Source organism: Coffea arabica, chromosome 2e (assembly GCF_036785885.1).
Source record: "Coffea arabica cultivar ET-39 chromosome 2e, Coffea Arabica ET-39 HiFi, whole genome shotgun sequence".
Taxonomy (NCBI): Eukaryota; Viridiplantae; Streptophyta; class Magnoliopsida; order Gentianales; family Rubiaceae; genus Coffea; species Coffea arabica.
The window spans coordinates 2,445,174-2,459,718 of record NC_092313.1 but is presented as its reverse complement, the minus strand read 5'-3'; the positions used below and the strand labels follow the sequence as shown (position 1 = coordinate 2,459,718).

Below are 14,545 nucleotides of genomic sequence, written 5' to 3'. Positions count from 1 at the left end.
CCCCTACTCCACTATCACTACCGCCAGTCACCCTTCATTCCTTTTCCTCTCCTCTGTTAACCACCCCTTCTTTCTCCCCTCTAATTGTGACCAGAAGGTCGCAGCCAAAAGCTACGACTAGATGGTGGCTTGTGGCCACAACCAAAAGATTTGGGACCAAATCTGGTCACGACCATGTGATTGCAAACCAAAGTGCAAAGGGAGAGAAGGAAGATAGCGGAAGAGGAGGAAGAAGGGAATAGGAGAAACAGGAAAAGGAAAGACGAGAAAAGAGAGGGTAGAGAGAGGAGGAGAAGATGTGGTGGTGATGATGGAAGAAGATGGGGGTGGTAGCATGGATGGTGATGCGTGATTGGCCGTGCTAGTGGGTGATAGAAAAAAAATATAGTAGAATACATTTTTTAATTTTTTATATTCTTTGTAAGTTATATTTGGGATAGATATTGTGTTTTTTAAGTTATTTTTTACATTTGTTAATGTAGATGTCAAAAACAAAAACAGTTTTTCACAAAATTTTCAACCCATATGTACTCGTACAAATTGGTGATTGTGTACATTTTCTTCTGGATTCCTTAATGGTGTACAGTGACGAGTAATTTTTGTAATTTTATCTTTTCTTCTTGAGCATGGCATTTTATCTTACGAATCGTGACACGAGCAATTGCATAAAAAAAATTAGTTGTTTTTAAAGATATTTTTAAAATATTTTATTGTGTATATAAAAAATTTTGATTATCATTTTTTTTGAAATATTTAATATATTATATAAATAAAATATTTTTATTTACGTATTACTATAACATCGTATTTGAAAAATCTGTTTACGGGCATGTTTGGAACTTAGTTTTTTGAGAGTTTGTCTAAAACTTTATTATAATGCACTGTAGAAGTTTTTGAAAAAATTTGTAGAAGTTTTTCGTAAGGAGAAAAATTTTGTAGAAGTTTTTATAGGGTTAAAAACTTTTTTTTCTTTTCTTTCTTTTTCTTTCTTTCCTTTCTTTCTTCTTCTTCTTCTTCTTCTTCTTCTTCCCCCTTCCCCGTTACCTCTGCCTCCAGCAGTGCCACCTCCCCCCACTCCCTGCTTTGTTTCTCCCCCTCTGCCCCGCCACCCCCTTCTAGTTCCTCCGCCACCCCCTCTGCCCGCCTTCCCCCTCTCTCCCGCTTCCCCCTACTTTCCGCCATCCCCTCTTCCCCCGCCACCCCCTCACCCCGCTTCCCTCTGCCCTTCCTCCGCCACCCCCTCCCCCCGCAACTTCCAAACAGGCCCCCCTCCCCCCGTCACCCCCTTGGCCCCTTCCCCTCCCCTATTCCCCTTCCCGTTTACCACCCCCGAATCCCACCACTCGTCAATTTTTTTTTTTGGGCAAATCCCCCCTTTCCCTTTGTCCTCCCCTTTCCCCGCCACCCTCACCCTCCCTCAGTGCGATCTGGTCTCGCGATCAGATCGGTCAGAGTGGAAGGGGAAGGGTGGTGGAGGAGGAGGGGGGGAGACGCAGAGAGAAAAAAAAAAACTTGCGGGGGAAGAGGGAAAAAGGAAAAAAAAAACGGCATCGGAAAAAGTAATCGACGCCGGAACCGGCGGCGGAGGTGGTGGCCGGTGACGGAGCAGTTGACGGAGGCAGTGGTGGGGGAGGAAGAAGAAGAAAAGGGGAAGAGAGTTTTTTTTTTTGTGTTTTGGATATTTTAAGTGTATAGATTAAAAAACTTTGATAAATTTTTGGAGTTCCTGTAGCACAAGTTATTAAAAAATTAATATAATAAAAACTTGGTAAAAACTTGGACTTCCAAACAAGCCCGTAGGTATGATTAACAAACAAACAAACGTACGTAAAGCAATCATGGGAAGTTGAAACCAAAACTTTCTACCAGGAGTACCACAGTCTACACTATGCAGGTGGAAATAGGCAGTGGCCATACGCCGCCTGCCTAATTGAACGGCTAGACGCTATACAGAGGCGTGTATCTTCTTCCGACAGGTATGATCAACTTTTCCAGAAAGCCAGGCCCACCTCTTCTGATATTAATCTGTTTATGTTATTGACTGAAAATTTGAAGGCAGGCTTACTCCATTAGCGTGCTAATCATTCTCATCAGCCTAGAGAATAATCGCACAGACAGGAATTAGAACAACCGGGCTCGATTTATTTACTTTCTTCTTTTTTCTCCTCTTTCTTCGGTTCTTTCTTTTCCTCTTTGGGAGGCTCTTCCTTCTTTTCTTCTTTCTTCTCCTCCTTCTTCTCCTCTTTCTTTTCCTCCTTTTTCTCTTCCTTGGCAGGCCCAACTGATATTATGTCTACCTTTCCCAGCTTCTTCAATTTCTTCACTACTGCAACTGCATCCATCTGTCCTATCACGATTAGCTTTTGGTCTTTAAGATCGGCGGCGATAGAATCAACTCCTGGTGTGTTATCAACAAATACTTGTTTTACTATTAGATTTAAGTACCGTACAAAAATTTCTTATGCCTTTGTAAACTGAAATTGAGGGGGAGCAAAAAAGCAAAAAACCATACCATGTGCTCATGAAGTTCAATCTTAAACAATAAAAGAAAAGGAGAAAAAAGAGCTTGATTCTAATGCTCATACCATGGATATCCGCTGCAGCTTCAATGGCCTTCTGCTTTGTCTTATCATCATGCATGGTCAGGACCTTCACGACCACCTTCTGTTGATTAGGATCCAAGTAAAGAAGATAGATTAGAGCTCAAAGTAAAATTTGATTCGTGCAAACCATCCATCCCTTATCTTCTTAACTGGTTTTCCTGTCCGTACTCTGTGTGTGTGTGTGTGTGAGAGAGAGAGAGAGACAGCGAGATCCCTGAAATTGAAGCATTAAAGACTACCTGAGCCATTGGCACTGTGGAGGGATGGAGATTGGACTCTGAAGAGGCAAGAGGAAGTTACGGAATTTTGGAAAATGAGCGAAACAAAAAGAAAGAGGAGATGGTGAGTTTTGAAGGGAGCGACTTAGCGAGCCCGTTGTTGTCCTGTTATGGGCTCGCTCCTAAAAGTGTCCATTCTGGAAGAATTGCACGGATAGTCCTGACGGATTTAACTTAATTAGTTATCTCAAAAAGTAATACTAATTTAATGTCAGAATCCCTTCAAACATATTTGGATAATAAATTATTCGAGAAAATTTTATAAAAAAATATTATAATATTTTTTAATATAATATATATAAAATAAAAAATAATTAAAAAATATGTTCATGATGCAAACAAGTCAGTGTCTCTGTAAATAAGGTGAAAATGTTTGAAAATTTTGAAAAGCCTCTGGCGGCTTTGGGATATTTTGAAAAATTTTTTACTCCTTTTTTGTTCCTTGACGGCTATGTCACTCACTACAAATTTTTTTTTTTTTTGGGTTAAACGACTTTTTTTTTCACAAAATAGATGCACCGGAAGGGTCAAGAGCATACAATCGTTCTTTGAAAAGAAAGGCATATCTACGTGATCGCATACTTATTTCAACTTTTTTTTTTCCTCCTCACTCACCAGAAGTAACTTTATGACAAGTACGTGCTTAATATGTTTTCAGTTCTTCACAAATTTATAATGGGTTAATCACATTTTATCCCCTTAAAAGATACTCCATTTCTCAGTTTACCTCCTAACCTTTAATTTTGCTCACTTAACCCCCTTTAGGACAAAATTGCCCTTGCATTATTTTGACTTTTCATTTACCTTGTTTTCCTTTCTTTTATTTCTTTTTCTCTTTCTTCTTTATTTAATTCTTCCTCTTTCCCACAAAAATCTTTACCTTAATGATTGAAATTAAAAAAGAGGAATTGCAGAGATCTATCTTCTCCTTAAAAAATTAAAAAAATATTCAAATCACTTTCCTAAAATATAATTTTTTTAGCCTTTCAATTCTTTCAATTTTGGGTTTGCCTCTTTCCTTTATAGTTTCTTATTTTATTATCAAGAAAATATCTTAAGATGAAATTGTGACATGATTAATAATCATCAATTGAAATTTGTGACCCGTGACATCATACAAAAAATCAAAATTAGTTTTTGATGTCTTTTAAACCTTCACCCAGAAATATGCAATTATAAACTCAAAACAAAAATTTTCGTTGACATGGAATTTCTATTGGGAAGGATGAAAGAAAGAAGAAAGAGAAAAAGAAATAAAAGAAAGGAAAACAATTTCATCTTATGATATTTTCTTGAAAATAAAATGAGAAACTAGAAAGGAAAGAGGAAAATCCAAAATTAAAAGAATTGAAAGGCTAAAAAAATTGTATTTTAGGAAAGTGATTTGAATATTTTTTTAATCATTTAAGAAGAAAATAGATCTTTGCAATTCCTCTTTTTTAATTTCAATCATTAAGGTGAAATTTTTTGTGGGTAAGAGGAAGAATTAAATAAAGAAGAAAGAGAAAAAGAAACAAAAGAAAGGAAAACAAGGTAAATAAAAAGTCGAAATAATACAAGGGCAATTTTGTCCTAAAGGGGGTTAAGTGAGTAAAATTAAAGGTTAGGGGGTAAACTGAGAAATGGGGTATTCTTTAAGGGGATAAAATGTGATTAACCCTTTATAATGATATGCATTTTGGTGCTTACCAAAATATTCGAAATGTAATAATATATAATTACATAGCCCCTATTTTTGACCACTTTTTTTTGCGCTAGGCGGCTATACTTCTTTCAATATAATATATTACTTCTTTCAACAAAAGATTTTGCAAGAAAGGGTCCGAGGACAATTGCTCATTTATGATTGGTGGAATATAGAAGAAGATCGTGTTGTCACAGAGCGTTGGACTTCTGAATAACGGTTAACGGGTCAAGTTATTTTGGACTCCGCATGTTAATTCTCTTTCTAAATATTTGATCGGATGCTTCAATATGAAATTTTGAACACAATTCCAAGACTAGGAAAGATTATCCATGCACAGGAACCAAAGTTTATGTAGTACGAAACTCGAAGAAAAGTTGCATATTTTACAAACTAGAAAGGATTATCTATTTTGTAGATATTATCCAATCTAGAAAAGTTGCATATCATGAAGACAGGAGGAGAAATTATGTTGCATTTTGTAAATCGGTACTGGGACAAACTAATTAATAGATCTTTTTGACTTGCGGAGGTATTTCAGAGCTGCGCATCAAGTAATTTATTATTTTTTTTTTTTGGAGTCCAATAGCAATGAATTTCAATGGGCTGAAATTAAAGTTGAAAAGCAATTTGGGCAGGCCACTCTTTGCAGAGGCTGTTCCGTCTGGTTATTTTCCTTTTCAAGATTCTTTTCTTGCAAAGTAGCAATTTTAGAAGGGACAAAACTTTCCCTCAAAGTACCATCGTCAAATCACGCCACTGAGATGGTCAACTATGAACAGGGACCAAAGCAGCTAGTAATCTGGCAAGCCACCCAGTAAAAGACAAAAAAATTACTTCAATTTTAAGAGCAAAGGATTTGAAAGACGAGCAGGGGTGGAAAAAAGAAACAGAAAAAGAAGAGAAGCAGATTGAAGGAGCGGCAGTATCACATAATTGCACAAGCATGGGGATTTTCATCGCTAAAAAGAGAGGCGACAGCCTCATCAGAGGCAACTGCGACCGAGTAAACCGCCGGAGTGTGGAAAAAGCTATATACACTGGGAGCGGCTACATTTTTGGTGGTGTCGTAGTAATGGTTGACTACGTGCGTAGGGTACTTGTAAAACGAAGCGAAATACGAGTACCCTGCTGGATATGGCCAAGGCTCTGCTGCTTTTCCAGCTCTCCTAATAGCTTTCAGCACCCTCTTCTCCTCCAATCCGAACCCTCTTACCGTGATTTTCTGCGTCTCCATTTCCACATCTACCTCTTCCACTCCTGAATTTTATTTGCCAAAAAGTACTCATGAGCGCTGATCATATACACCTCAATTAACATCACCACATTGAACGAATACGGGCCAGTCTAAAACATTTTTACAATACTACAGAACGAAATGAAGCAATAACACATATCCCGTCTTCCGGCCACTACGTACTATTAACAGTTTAGGTAAATGAATAAAGACACTGTGAATCAAAAGAGTTTTAAAATTTTATTTGGATGCAGATCAAGTGATCAAATCTCTTAGCCTGTATTATAATATCCAGACATTCCTAGAAATTTATCGCGAGCGAGAAAATGCGTACGCACTCGTCTGGATCAGTGGTGACTCGTCAGATTCTTTTTTGATCTCTTTAGGTCTCCTTCCTCTAATATAGAATAGGGGTAGGTATAAAATAAAATTTACAGAGTAGATTAAAAATAATAAAAAAAACTACCGGCTTTTCCTAAAGCAGCCCAACGCAAACCCAGCACCCAGTTACACTGGGACTGGGCATATGCAAAAGTTTCAGTAATCCTCGACCACACTTCACGACCCCTCTCTTGGGTCTTAATTCGCTCCAAATTTCGTCAAAGGAAACTTTGCACTATAAGACTAGTTTTTATGGCAAATAATCTCGTCCAGACCAGGCCCAAGGGAGACGCTAGAATGTTTTGCGGACAAAAGACAAGAAAACAAACCCAGTAGCTTCAGAAAACAGAAGCCCCATAAATGCAACAAGTGCAGACAACAGAGAAAATTGATTGGTACCCGGGATCCCAGCGTAGGTAGACTGTTTTATTTTATCCATGAATGAATGAATATTGCTCAAAGTGCATATTTACGAGTAACTAGTAATTATTCATAACCACATTTGCAAGGCTTGTACGTTGGCAGCAAGATCAAGTTCACTTGATCTTTTGAGGACTATGAGGTGGAAAACCAATGTGCACTGATCAGTGCCTGAGCAGATGGAAGAAGCGACGAGCCAGCGATGTGTTAAGAGGGATGACAACAAGGGAACACAGGAGCGTTACCATGATCGACTAACCTTTGAGCTTGAAGATAGCTTTGCGTGTCTTTGCTGCACAACCCTCGCAATCCAAGTTAGGGACTCTAACCTCCACCATCTGCAATTAAAAAAAGAAAAACATTTTTTTCCCCTTCAAAATCTCACTCCATTTCAACCCTCCATCATGCATTTATAATTAGGAAGACTGAGAAGAGAACGAGAAAGACAGAGACAGTACTTACAGACATCTTCGATTCTTGGTATCGATAAATACTACCACTACGCGACTGCTGCTTAGTAGCGTTGTGAGGACTCGAGACTGAGAGACCTCTGTTTTCCTTTGATATGAAAAAGAGAGCCCTATCGTTATGGTACTATCTGTTTCTATTTGGTTTTACCTGCAGGCCACAGATATATATTTATGAAGGTCAATTTGTTGGAAGGGCGGAGAAGAAGCATTGGGCTTTGAAATCCCAAAAACCAAGCGGGGTTGTTCACGCGTGGACTGGGATGGCGTGATCACTTGATGGCTTTATCCCCCACCTCGAAGCAAAATATTGCCTTTTTTTTTCCTTTTGGTCTCTGCACTCTGTTTATTTGAACAACCGATGAACCCAACAGTTTTACAACATCATCTATACTCGAAGAAAAAGGGTACCAGGAACGCAGGTATCCTCTGACATCGCCTGACAACTCTTGACTCGTAATTTTCTTCCCCTGCCCGGTCCCAACACATGATTTACGACAACCTTTTTTTTTTTTGCATTGCATTGCATTGCATGCACACTCATTTGTAGCACTATCGCGTATATAATGAGGGAGGCTTCATCATGATCGATGCACTAATGAGGGAGGAGGCTTCATCATGGATAATGGGCTGATTGTAGCCGTTGATTATAATCGTTGATGGTCAGCAAAATTTGTGATTGGAAGTTCTGCGAATCTATTGTTGAGTGATGGCATCAGCAGTTCAGAATCACCATTCAACACTTTATGATGCACTCGTACTGCTGAAGGCTGCAAAATTTTAGAATATTACATAAATACAAAGTCTATATTATGAATATTTTGACTCCACAATTAATGGCACGAAATAATATATATATATATATGATAAAGAAAAAGCAACACAACAGATTAAGAGCTATGTCCTCCAGTCGAGTCCTCCTCTAAATAGATAAGAATAGAAATAAGAAGAGCTTAGAAATAAAAAATTTGGGATCCTTAATCCTATCACTTAGATCAATTCTTACAATACGATTTATTACACGTGCCAGGATTTCATCGGTTTCACTTTTCAAATTCTGACACGTGTTACATGAGATCACTTAGATTAATTTTTATAGTACGATTTATTACAAGTGTCATGATTTGAAGAGTAAAACTTGATAAGATGGCTCCATATTGAGGCTAAGAATTGAAAGTGTATTTAAAAGGGAGCTGGAGAATTTTGAGGCGTATTCCTACCTAACCTTTCCATAACAAAAAAATGGGGAGAAAATTGCGTACAAGAACATTATTGTTACTTCTTTAAAAATTTTCAACTCATGAAATTTTAATAAGAGGAGTCTTGGTTTTCTATATACTCATGTAATAGGTGCTGAAAAATTCAAAATCTTGGAGGTCTGATTACTTTCTTCTTTTGTGCTTCGTTTTCATTTGTCCCTTCATTATGTGTTGGGCTTATTTGGGAGCATCATGATCGCAAATGTGATGATTGTTGGGAGGCAGTCACAACAGAAATTATCCTGCCGTTACAAGCATATTTCAAACTGTCATTGAGTTGAAACTTAAACAGAAAATTAACCAAAAGTTATCGAGCATGGCTAACAATTTTATGGATTACTTCTTAAGACAGCTGTTTCCGAGAAAGAAAGAGGACAAACTCAACTAGGACGTTTGGACAAGTTCGAAACCCTAGCATCATCCACAGATTTCGACCCAGGATCACCTTGCAACACTTTCTTGTAGAAACTAGAAACTAGAGAGCACCTCTTCCATAGTAAAGCTGGCTGATATTTGACAAATGAAACCAAACCTTCACTGCTTACGCGTATGGAACTTCGCTAAGGCAAGTAAACTAGGCAGTATTTGTTTTGGCCGGTCGCTTTTTCTTTTGGTAAATTCCGCATGTACTATCTTAATATCCATGATTTGTGTTAGATATCATGAGGAACCAACACCCCGTAAATAATGCAGCTTACCTTTTCTCTAAAAGATCAAACAAGAAAATTGTGACTAATTTGTATGTGCTAAACTAGTACCCTTTAGGACAATCCTATTCAAAATTCTACTTTTATTTGATGCCATATCACATGCCAAATTAATGAGTGTGGAGATTTTGGCAATTCAATAGTCTTCCTTTCATGCCATGTTGGGTAAATTGATATGACATCTAAATGCTAGCAATTAAGCTACGTTTGGTAAAGTGGTACTATTACCGCAGCATCTAAATGCTGCCCATTAAGGATTGATAGTTGCTCCTATCACCTATAGACGTAGCATATAGGTCCTGTTTGACAAATGAGTTTTTTGGATATTTATCTAAAATTTTACTGTAGTTTACTGTAGAAATTGTAAGAAAAATTTTTGAAGTGTGTATATTTTTTAATATTTTGAAATGTAAAATTTAAAAATTTTGAGAATTTTTTTTAAAGTTACTGTATCTAAAGTTATTAAAAAACTTTATCAGGCAAACTTGATCAAAAACTTATTTGCCAATCAGGCACATAGTCTGGCTGTTCACCTTCTTCGGAGTTTGTAATCGTAATAAACCCTTGGCCGCGAATAATTAACCTGTATCTGCACGTGCCTAAAAATGAACAACAGCCCCATCCTCCTCAAAGGCAGCATTAGGCAAGTATTGCAGTATAATGGCATTTCAAGATTTACATTGAATTTAATTTCACTTTCCAATCTCCAGAACCCGATAACAATTTTGGTTCCAAACAGAGTACTGACCTAAGTTTATTTTTATTTCCAGCATCGTAAATCCAAACAGAATCTACTACTGATTGTTAATATTTCTCCGAACGGAATTGGTTTACATTTCTAAAGCTTTTTACAGAGATTTTATAGATAGTATAAAGTTACAACACGATACTCTTGCTCCTAGGCATGCAATACTTTTTTTATGTGGCAAAGGCTACTATTAGCAAATTAATGGATAACAAAACAGAAAGCTAAGGATGACCTGAAACAATTTGTTTTAACAACAATTTAATGAAAGGATGGACGCATTATGGATACCTTATTCCAGTTCAACTCATTTTAATGACGTTTCAAGCTAAATCGTATGAAATACTTGCACCTTTGGTGAGCTAGAGATATCTAATGGAGCTAGAAATATGCACAATTCCGGAAATACATAATACTATAGAAGTATTAATTAAGTGGAGGAGTTCAAACTTCTGATTCATGAAGTTTAATTATCTACTTTCAACGTCCTTAATTGCTTTTTCTAGCCATCTATGCGTTCTGATTGAAGTCCGCACCTCTAGAGGACTAAAACCTCTCTGGTCCCTGTCCCATGCCATATTGGTTACGGCAAATTCATCTACGATTTTCTTCCAATTTTTTGAGTGTTAATCTCTCGTTGAATTAGTGCTCATGCTGCTGTGTTTGGCTCCATCTTCTTACTTTCTGCGCTAAACTGGAAACAAGTTCTCCAGGAAACACTCTTTGAGTTCTGCGACATGTGATTCAAACTCTCAATATTTCTTATTTTTTGTATCCCTGTGAGTAGTTTTACGAAGTGCAAATTGATCGGATCCATATTGTAGAGATATAAGGAGGACAGAATAAAAATGAGGGAGCCAGGCTTAGGCAAGAACAATTTGGGGAGATCTTCCGTAGCCATACTTTTCTTGGTCCTTCTCTGCATAGGCGCCTTCTTGACTACGCATTTGCTTGATTCATCTTCAAATGTAAGTGCTCAAACCTTGTATACATGTTTTATCGAAGCGATTGCTTATTCTAAATCCGAGACTCATCTTAATAAGTGAGCTAAAACGCAGGTAGACTCGTTAATAGCGTACCACTTTGTTGTTAGCTCGCATTCCACGAATATTTACATTTCAGTCCATCAACTACAGAATTCAGATCACATCAGGCGAGTTATTGGGTCCAAATAATTTTTTTTTTAAAAAAAGCAATTGACGTGAGGTTTAACATGCAAGATAAATCAATCACAGGAAAGTTGTTCCTGGAGCCGATTTTGGCTTCATAAAGACATCAAAGTTGCGTCTAATTGTAACATGCCAAAGTTGCGTCTTGATCAGCGCTGAACCGAGGGACGAGGCCGTCTTTTGGGTTTGGAAGGAAATCAACAGTAATTCTAGTTGATTGCTCATGTACTCGGACGATTGAAATGGAATACTAATCTCCATATTCAGCAATTTAATCTAATCATGGCTCCCTACTTGTATTTCTTGCTCAATCTGCAGCTGATTCCCGGAAGTTCCCGACAAGGATCAACATTTTCCGCCAAAACATCTAAGACACCGGAAGAACCCCTGAACCAGTCTAACAAACTAGAATTCCAGCTGAATTGTTCACTTGGTGACGAAACTCGGATCTGCCTAGGCAGTTACTACCCATCCAAGTTTATGTTACAAAACCCTGACCCTTCATCATCAACACCGCAGTCTATGTGTCCAGATTACTTTCGTTGGATCCACGAAGATCTATCGCCATGGAGAGAGACAGGGATTACAGAAGAAATGGTGAGGATGGCTGGGAGGACAGCCAATTTCCGATTTGTTGTAGTTAACGGGACGGCCTATTTGGAGACTTTTGACAGATCGTTTCAGACTAGGGATGTATTCAGTCAGTGGGGAATATTACAGTTGTTACGGAGGTATCCTGGTAAAATCCCTGATTTGGATCTAATGTTTGACTGCGATGACTCTCCAGTTGTGAGGAAGGAATTCCAACGTGGCCCCGATGCCCCGCCCCCGCCGCCAGTGTTCCGCTATTGCAAGGATGATGCCACCTTGGATATCGTTTTCCCGGATTGGTCGTTCTGGGGATGGTACAAATGTCTAATCCGAGTTTAGAAGTTGCAGTAGACTTGCAACTTAAATTTATGCAAAGAATTTAGCTCTCTCTCTCTCTCTCTCTTTAAAAAAATTCTTTCGTTTTGGACAACATATTTCAGGGCAGAAATCGATACAAGGCCATGGGCGCCTTTGTTGAAGGAAATGAAAGATGGGAACAAGAGGAGTAAATGGAAGGATAGGAAGCCATACGCTTATTGGAAGGGCAACCCTCATGTTGCGGAAGGCAGGGTGGATTTGCTCAAATGCAATGTTTCTGACAAAGAGGACTGGAACGCTCGTCTTTACGTTCAGGTAACAGGCTTCATAATAAACTCTCACTTGATTTGGAATGTTATTATTATTAACCAAAAGCATGATCAAAGTAATAGTAGCCTTTATAAGCTCTTACAATCGCGGTGAATTCCCTATACGAGTATATTTTCGGTGTCGTTCTCTCCTCTAATCGCTGGCCAACGTTTCAAAAACTAACCTCACTTGTTTTAGTGATTGATTATGGTGGAAACCGATGACTACGTTAAATTAACACACTGTAGATTTTCATGATCACTTTCGCAGGACTGGAATAAAGAACAAGAACAAGGTTACAAAGAATCTGTCTTGGCAGACCAATGCGTCCACAGGCATGGTTCTATCATACTCTGCTCGCTTTCTAGGCAATTTATTCAATTGTTGCTCCTTTCCTCTTCCTATGTGCCTTGATGATGATGCTATATGCTTCTTTGTGATAACTTCATTGTAAATCCCTCACCCTGTGAACCATACAGGTATAAAATCTATATTGAAGGATCCGCTTGGTCGGTCAGTCAGAAAAACATTTTGGCCTGTGATTCTGTAACCTTACTAGTGAAGCCACAATACTACGAGTTCTTCTCGAGAGGTTTGATGCCCCTGCAGCACTACTGGCCTATAAGAGCCGATGACAAGTGCAGATCCATTAAGCATGCTGTTGAATGGGGCAATGACAATGAAAAACAGGTGATTCATTCATCAACTTGACAACTAAATTCAACCCAATATTTGATGGAAGCTTAGTTTTAATAAAGACGGTCGAATGTTTGCATTCATGGCTTTGAAAGTTGTCTCCTGCATCTCATGGTTGCATTCCAAATCTTCAATGCATGCATGTTCTTGTTCTGCCAAGTGCCAACCAAACCTCGACGAGACACAGTTAATTCTATTTGTATTTACGCCTAAAAAAAGAATTCGTTTTTACTTGATTGATATCACAGGCAGAGGAAATAGGCAAGGCTGGGAGCAGTTTCGTTCAAGAGGAACTGAAAATGGATTATGTTTATGATTACATGTTTCATCTCCTAAGCCAGTACGCTAAGCTTCTGAAATATAAGCCAAGTATTCCTCCAAAAGCGATTGAACTTTGCTCGGAGTCGATGGCTTGCCCCGCACAGGCATTAGAGAAGAAGTTTATGATGGAGTCGATGGTTGGAGGTCCCAGCAGTGAGGCTCCATGCACCATGCCTCCTCCGTATGATCCTGCAGCTCTTCATTCTATTCTAGAGGAAAAACAGAACTCAATACAGCTAGTAGAAGAATGGGAAAAACAACACGGGGATGGTGAAAGGAAGCATCCTTAGGTATGGATTACCGTGTTTTCTGAGTCCAATTTATTGTTTGTTATAAGCAAATAGAGAGCACAGCGAAAAATAAATGTACATTTGTACTGTCATGGTGTTAAAAATTGCCTTAAATCAAAGGAAGGAAACCAAAACTGAAGGTTTCTACGGTAAATTGTACCCCAATTAGATCGAATATTGAAAAAGAATGAGCAAGCAGCTTCTTCTTCTTCTTCTTCTTCTTTTTCCTTCTTCTTTCGACATAGAAAAAGTGATTCTATAAGGAAAAAAATTGCGCAAAAATCCTCTTACCTTCTTTTCCATGTGATTGAAATTCTCTCCCCTCCCCCTCCTCTCTCTCTCTCCAAGAGATAAAATACATGAGACAAGGGAGGGTTTGAGAGTTCAAAAAAAACAAAAGATTCTTATTCATTTACATAATATGCGATCTCAGTTATTAGCTTTTCCAAATTCAATAGAGGCTCTAAATGTTATAAAGAAGGGATTAAGAATTGAACCAGGAATATTTTAATTACTTAATTTTCATCATTAATTATCAACCAATTGAATTTGGAAGGCCCACTAGTAACTTTGGTTGGGCCTCGCAACTTTCTGAATTTTCGCTAAGGTGGACAATGACATATATAGTTTAGTTAGTAAGATGTTTATATCACGGATCAATAAGTTAGGAGTTCAAACTATTTAAGGAAGTACTGAAATCTCACTTTTAATCATTTTTTTTTCTTTTTTTAAAAGAATAAGTAGACTTCAAGGTGTCAACGTAATTTTTTTTTTAAAAAAAGACTTCAGCGTGTAAATCATTTTACTTTGTATAAAAAAAAAAGTCTCTCTAAAATAAAAAGAAAAAACAATTAGACAATGTTATGAAATCAATGAAACGTGGATGTTTATGCATCCCTTTAAGTTGCATTCGATCAATTCATATCCTTCTACATTCATTAGTGCATTGATCTCTTCCAATGACTTATTGACACACTCATGAGACTTAAATTTCATTCCTTAATAATTAATTGTACACGTTATCCCCTTTGGGTGGAAGGCTTTGAAGTCTCATTTCCACATAATTGAAC

At 37.9% G+C, this 14,545-nt stretch overlaps 3 protein-coding genes across 6 annotated transcripts; 1 reads left to right on the top strand and 2 right to left on the bottom strand.

Annotated features, from left to right (window-relative positions):
• Positions 1-1,765: 1,765 nt before the first annotated feature.
• Positions 1,766-3,022, bottom strand: LOC113730072 (heavy metal-associated isoprenylated plant protein 39-like). 4 transcript variants are annotated; one of them, XM_072078094.1, is made up of 3 exons: positions 2,843-3,022; positions 2,586-2,661; positions 1,766-2,419 (listed from the first exon to the last, which is right to left on the bottom strand). In XM_072078094.1, exons 1-3 carry the CDS (start codon positions 2,849-2,851, stop codon positions 2,142-2,144), a joined length of 363 nt encoding a protein of 120 aa, XP_071934195.1. In that variant the 5' UTR covers positions 2,852-3,022; the 3' UTR covers positions 1,766-2,141. The 4 variants fall into 4 exon arrangements, with proteins under 4 accessions (XP_071934195.1, XP_027110323.1, XP_071934196.1 ...); XM_027254522.2 differs by having other exon boundaries at positions 2,586-2,664; positions 2,843-3,019; XM_072078095.1 differs by having other exon boundaries at positions 1,766-2,398; positions 2,843-3,015.
• A 2,251-nt stretch (positions 3,023-5,273) lies between these two features.
• LOC113730071 (heavy metal-associated isoprenylated plant protein 31-like) lies at positions 5,274-7,410 on the bottom strand. Its single transcript, XM_027254521.2, has 3 exons — positions 7,066-7,410; positions 6,863-6,941; positions 5,274-5,825 (listed from the first exon to the last, which is right to left on the bottom strand). The coding sequence occupies exons 1-3, from the start codon at positions 7,069-7,071 to the stop codon at positions 5,494-5,496; spliced, it is 417 nt and encodes a 138-aa protein (XP_027110322.1). The 5' UTR covers positions 7,072-7,410; the 3' UTR covers positions 5,274-5,493.
• A 2,838-nt stretch (positions 7,411-10,248) lies between these two features.
• LOC113730070 (uncharacterized) lies at positions 10,249-13,686 on the top strand. Its single transcript, XM_027254520.2, has 6 exons — positions 10,249-10,749; positions 11,269-11,855; positions 11,982-12,174; positions 12,439-12,503; positions 12,648-12,858; positions 13,113-13,686. Exons 1-6 carry the CDS (start codon positions 10,630-10,632, stop codon positions 13,473-13,475), a joined length of 1,539 nt encoding a protein of 512 aa, XP_027110321.2. The 5' UTR covers positions 10,249-10,629; the 3' UTR covers positions 13,476-13,686.
• Positions 13,687-14,545: the final 859 nt, after the last annotated feature.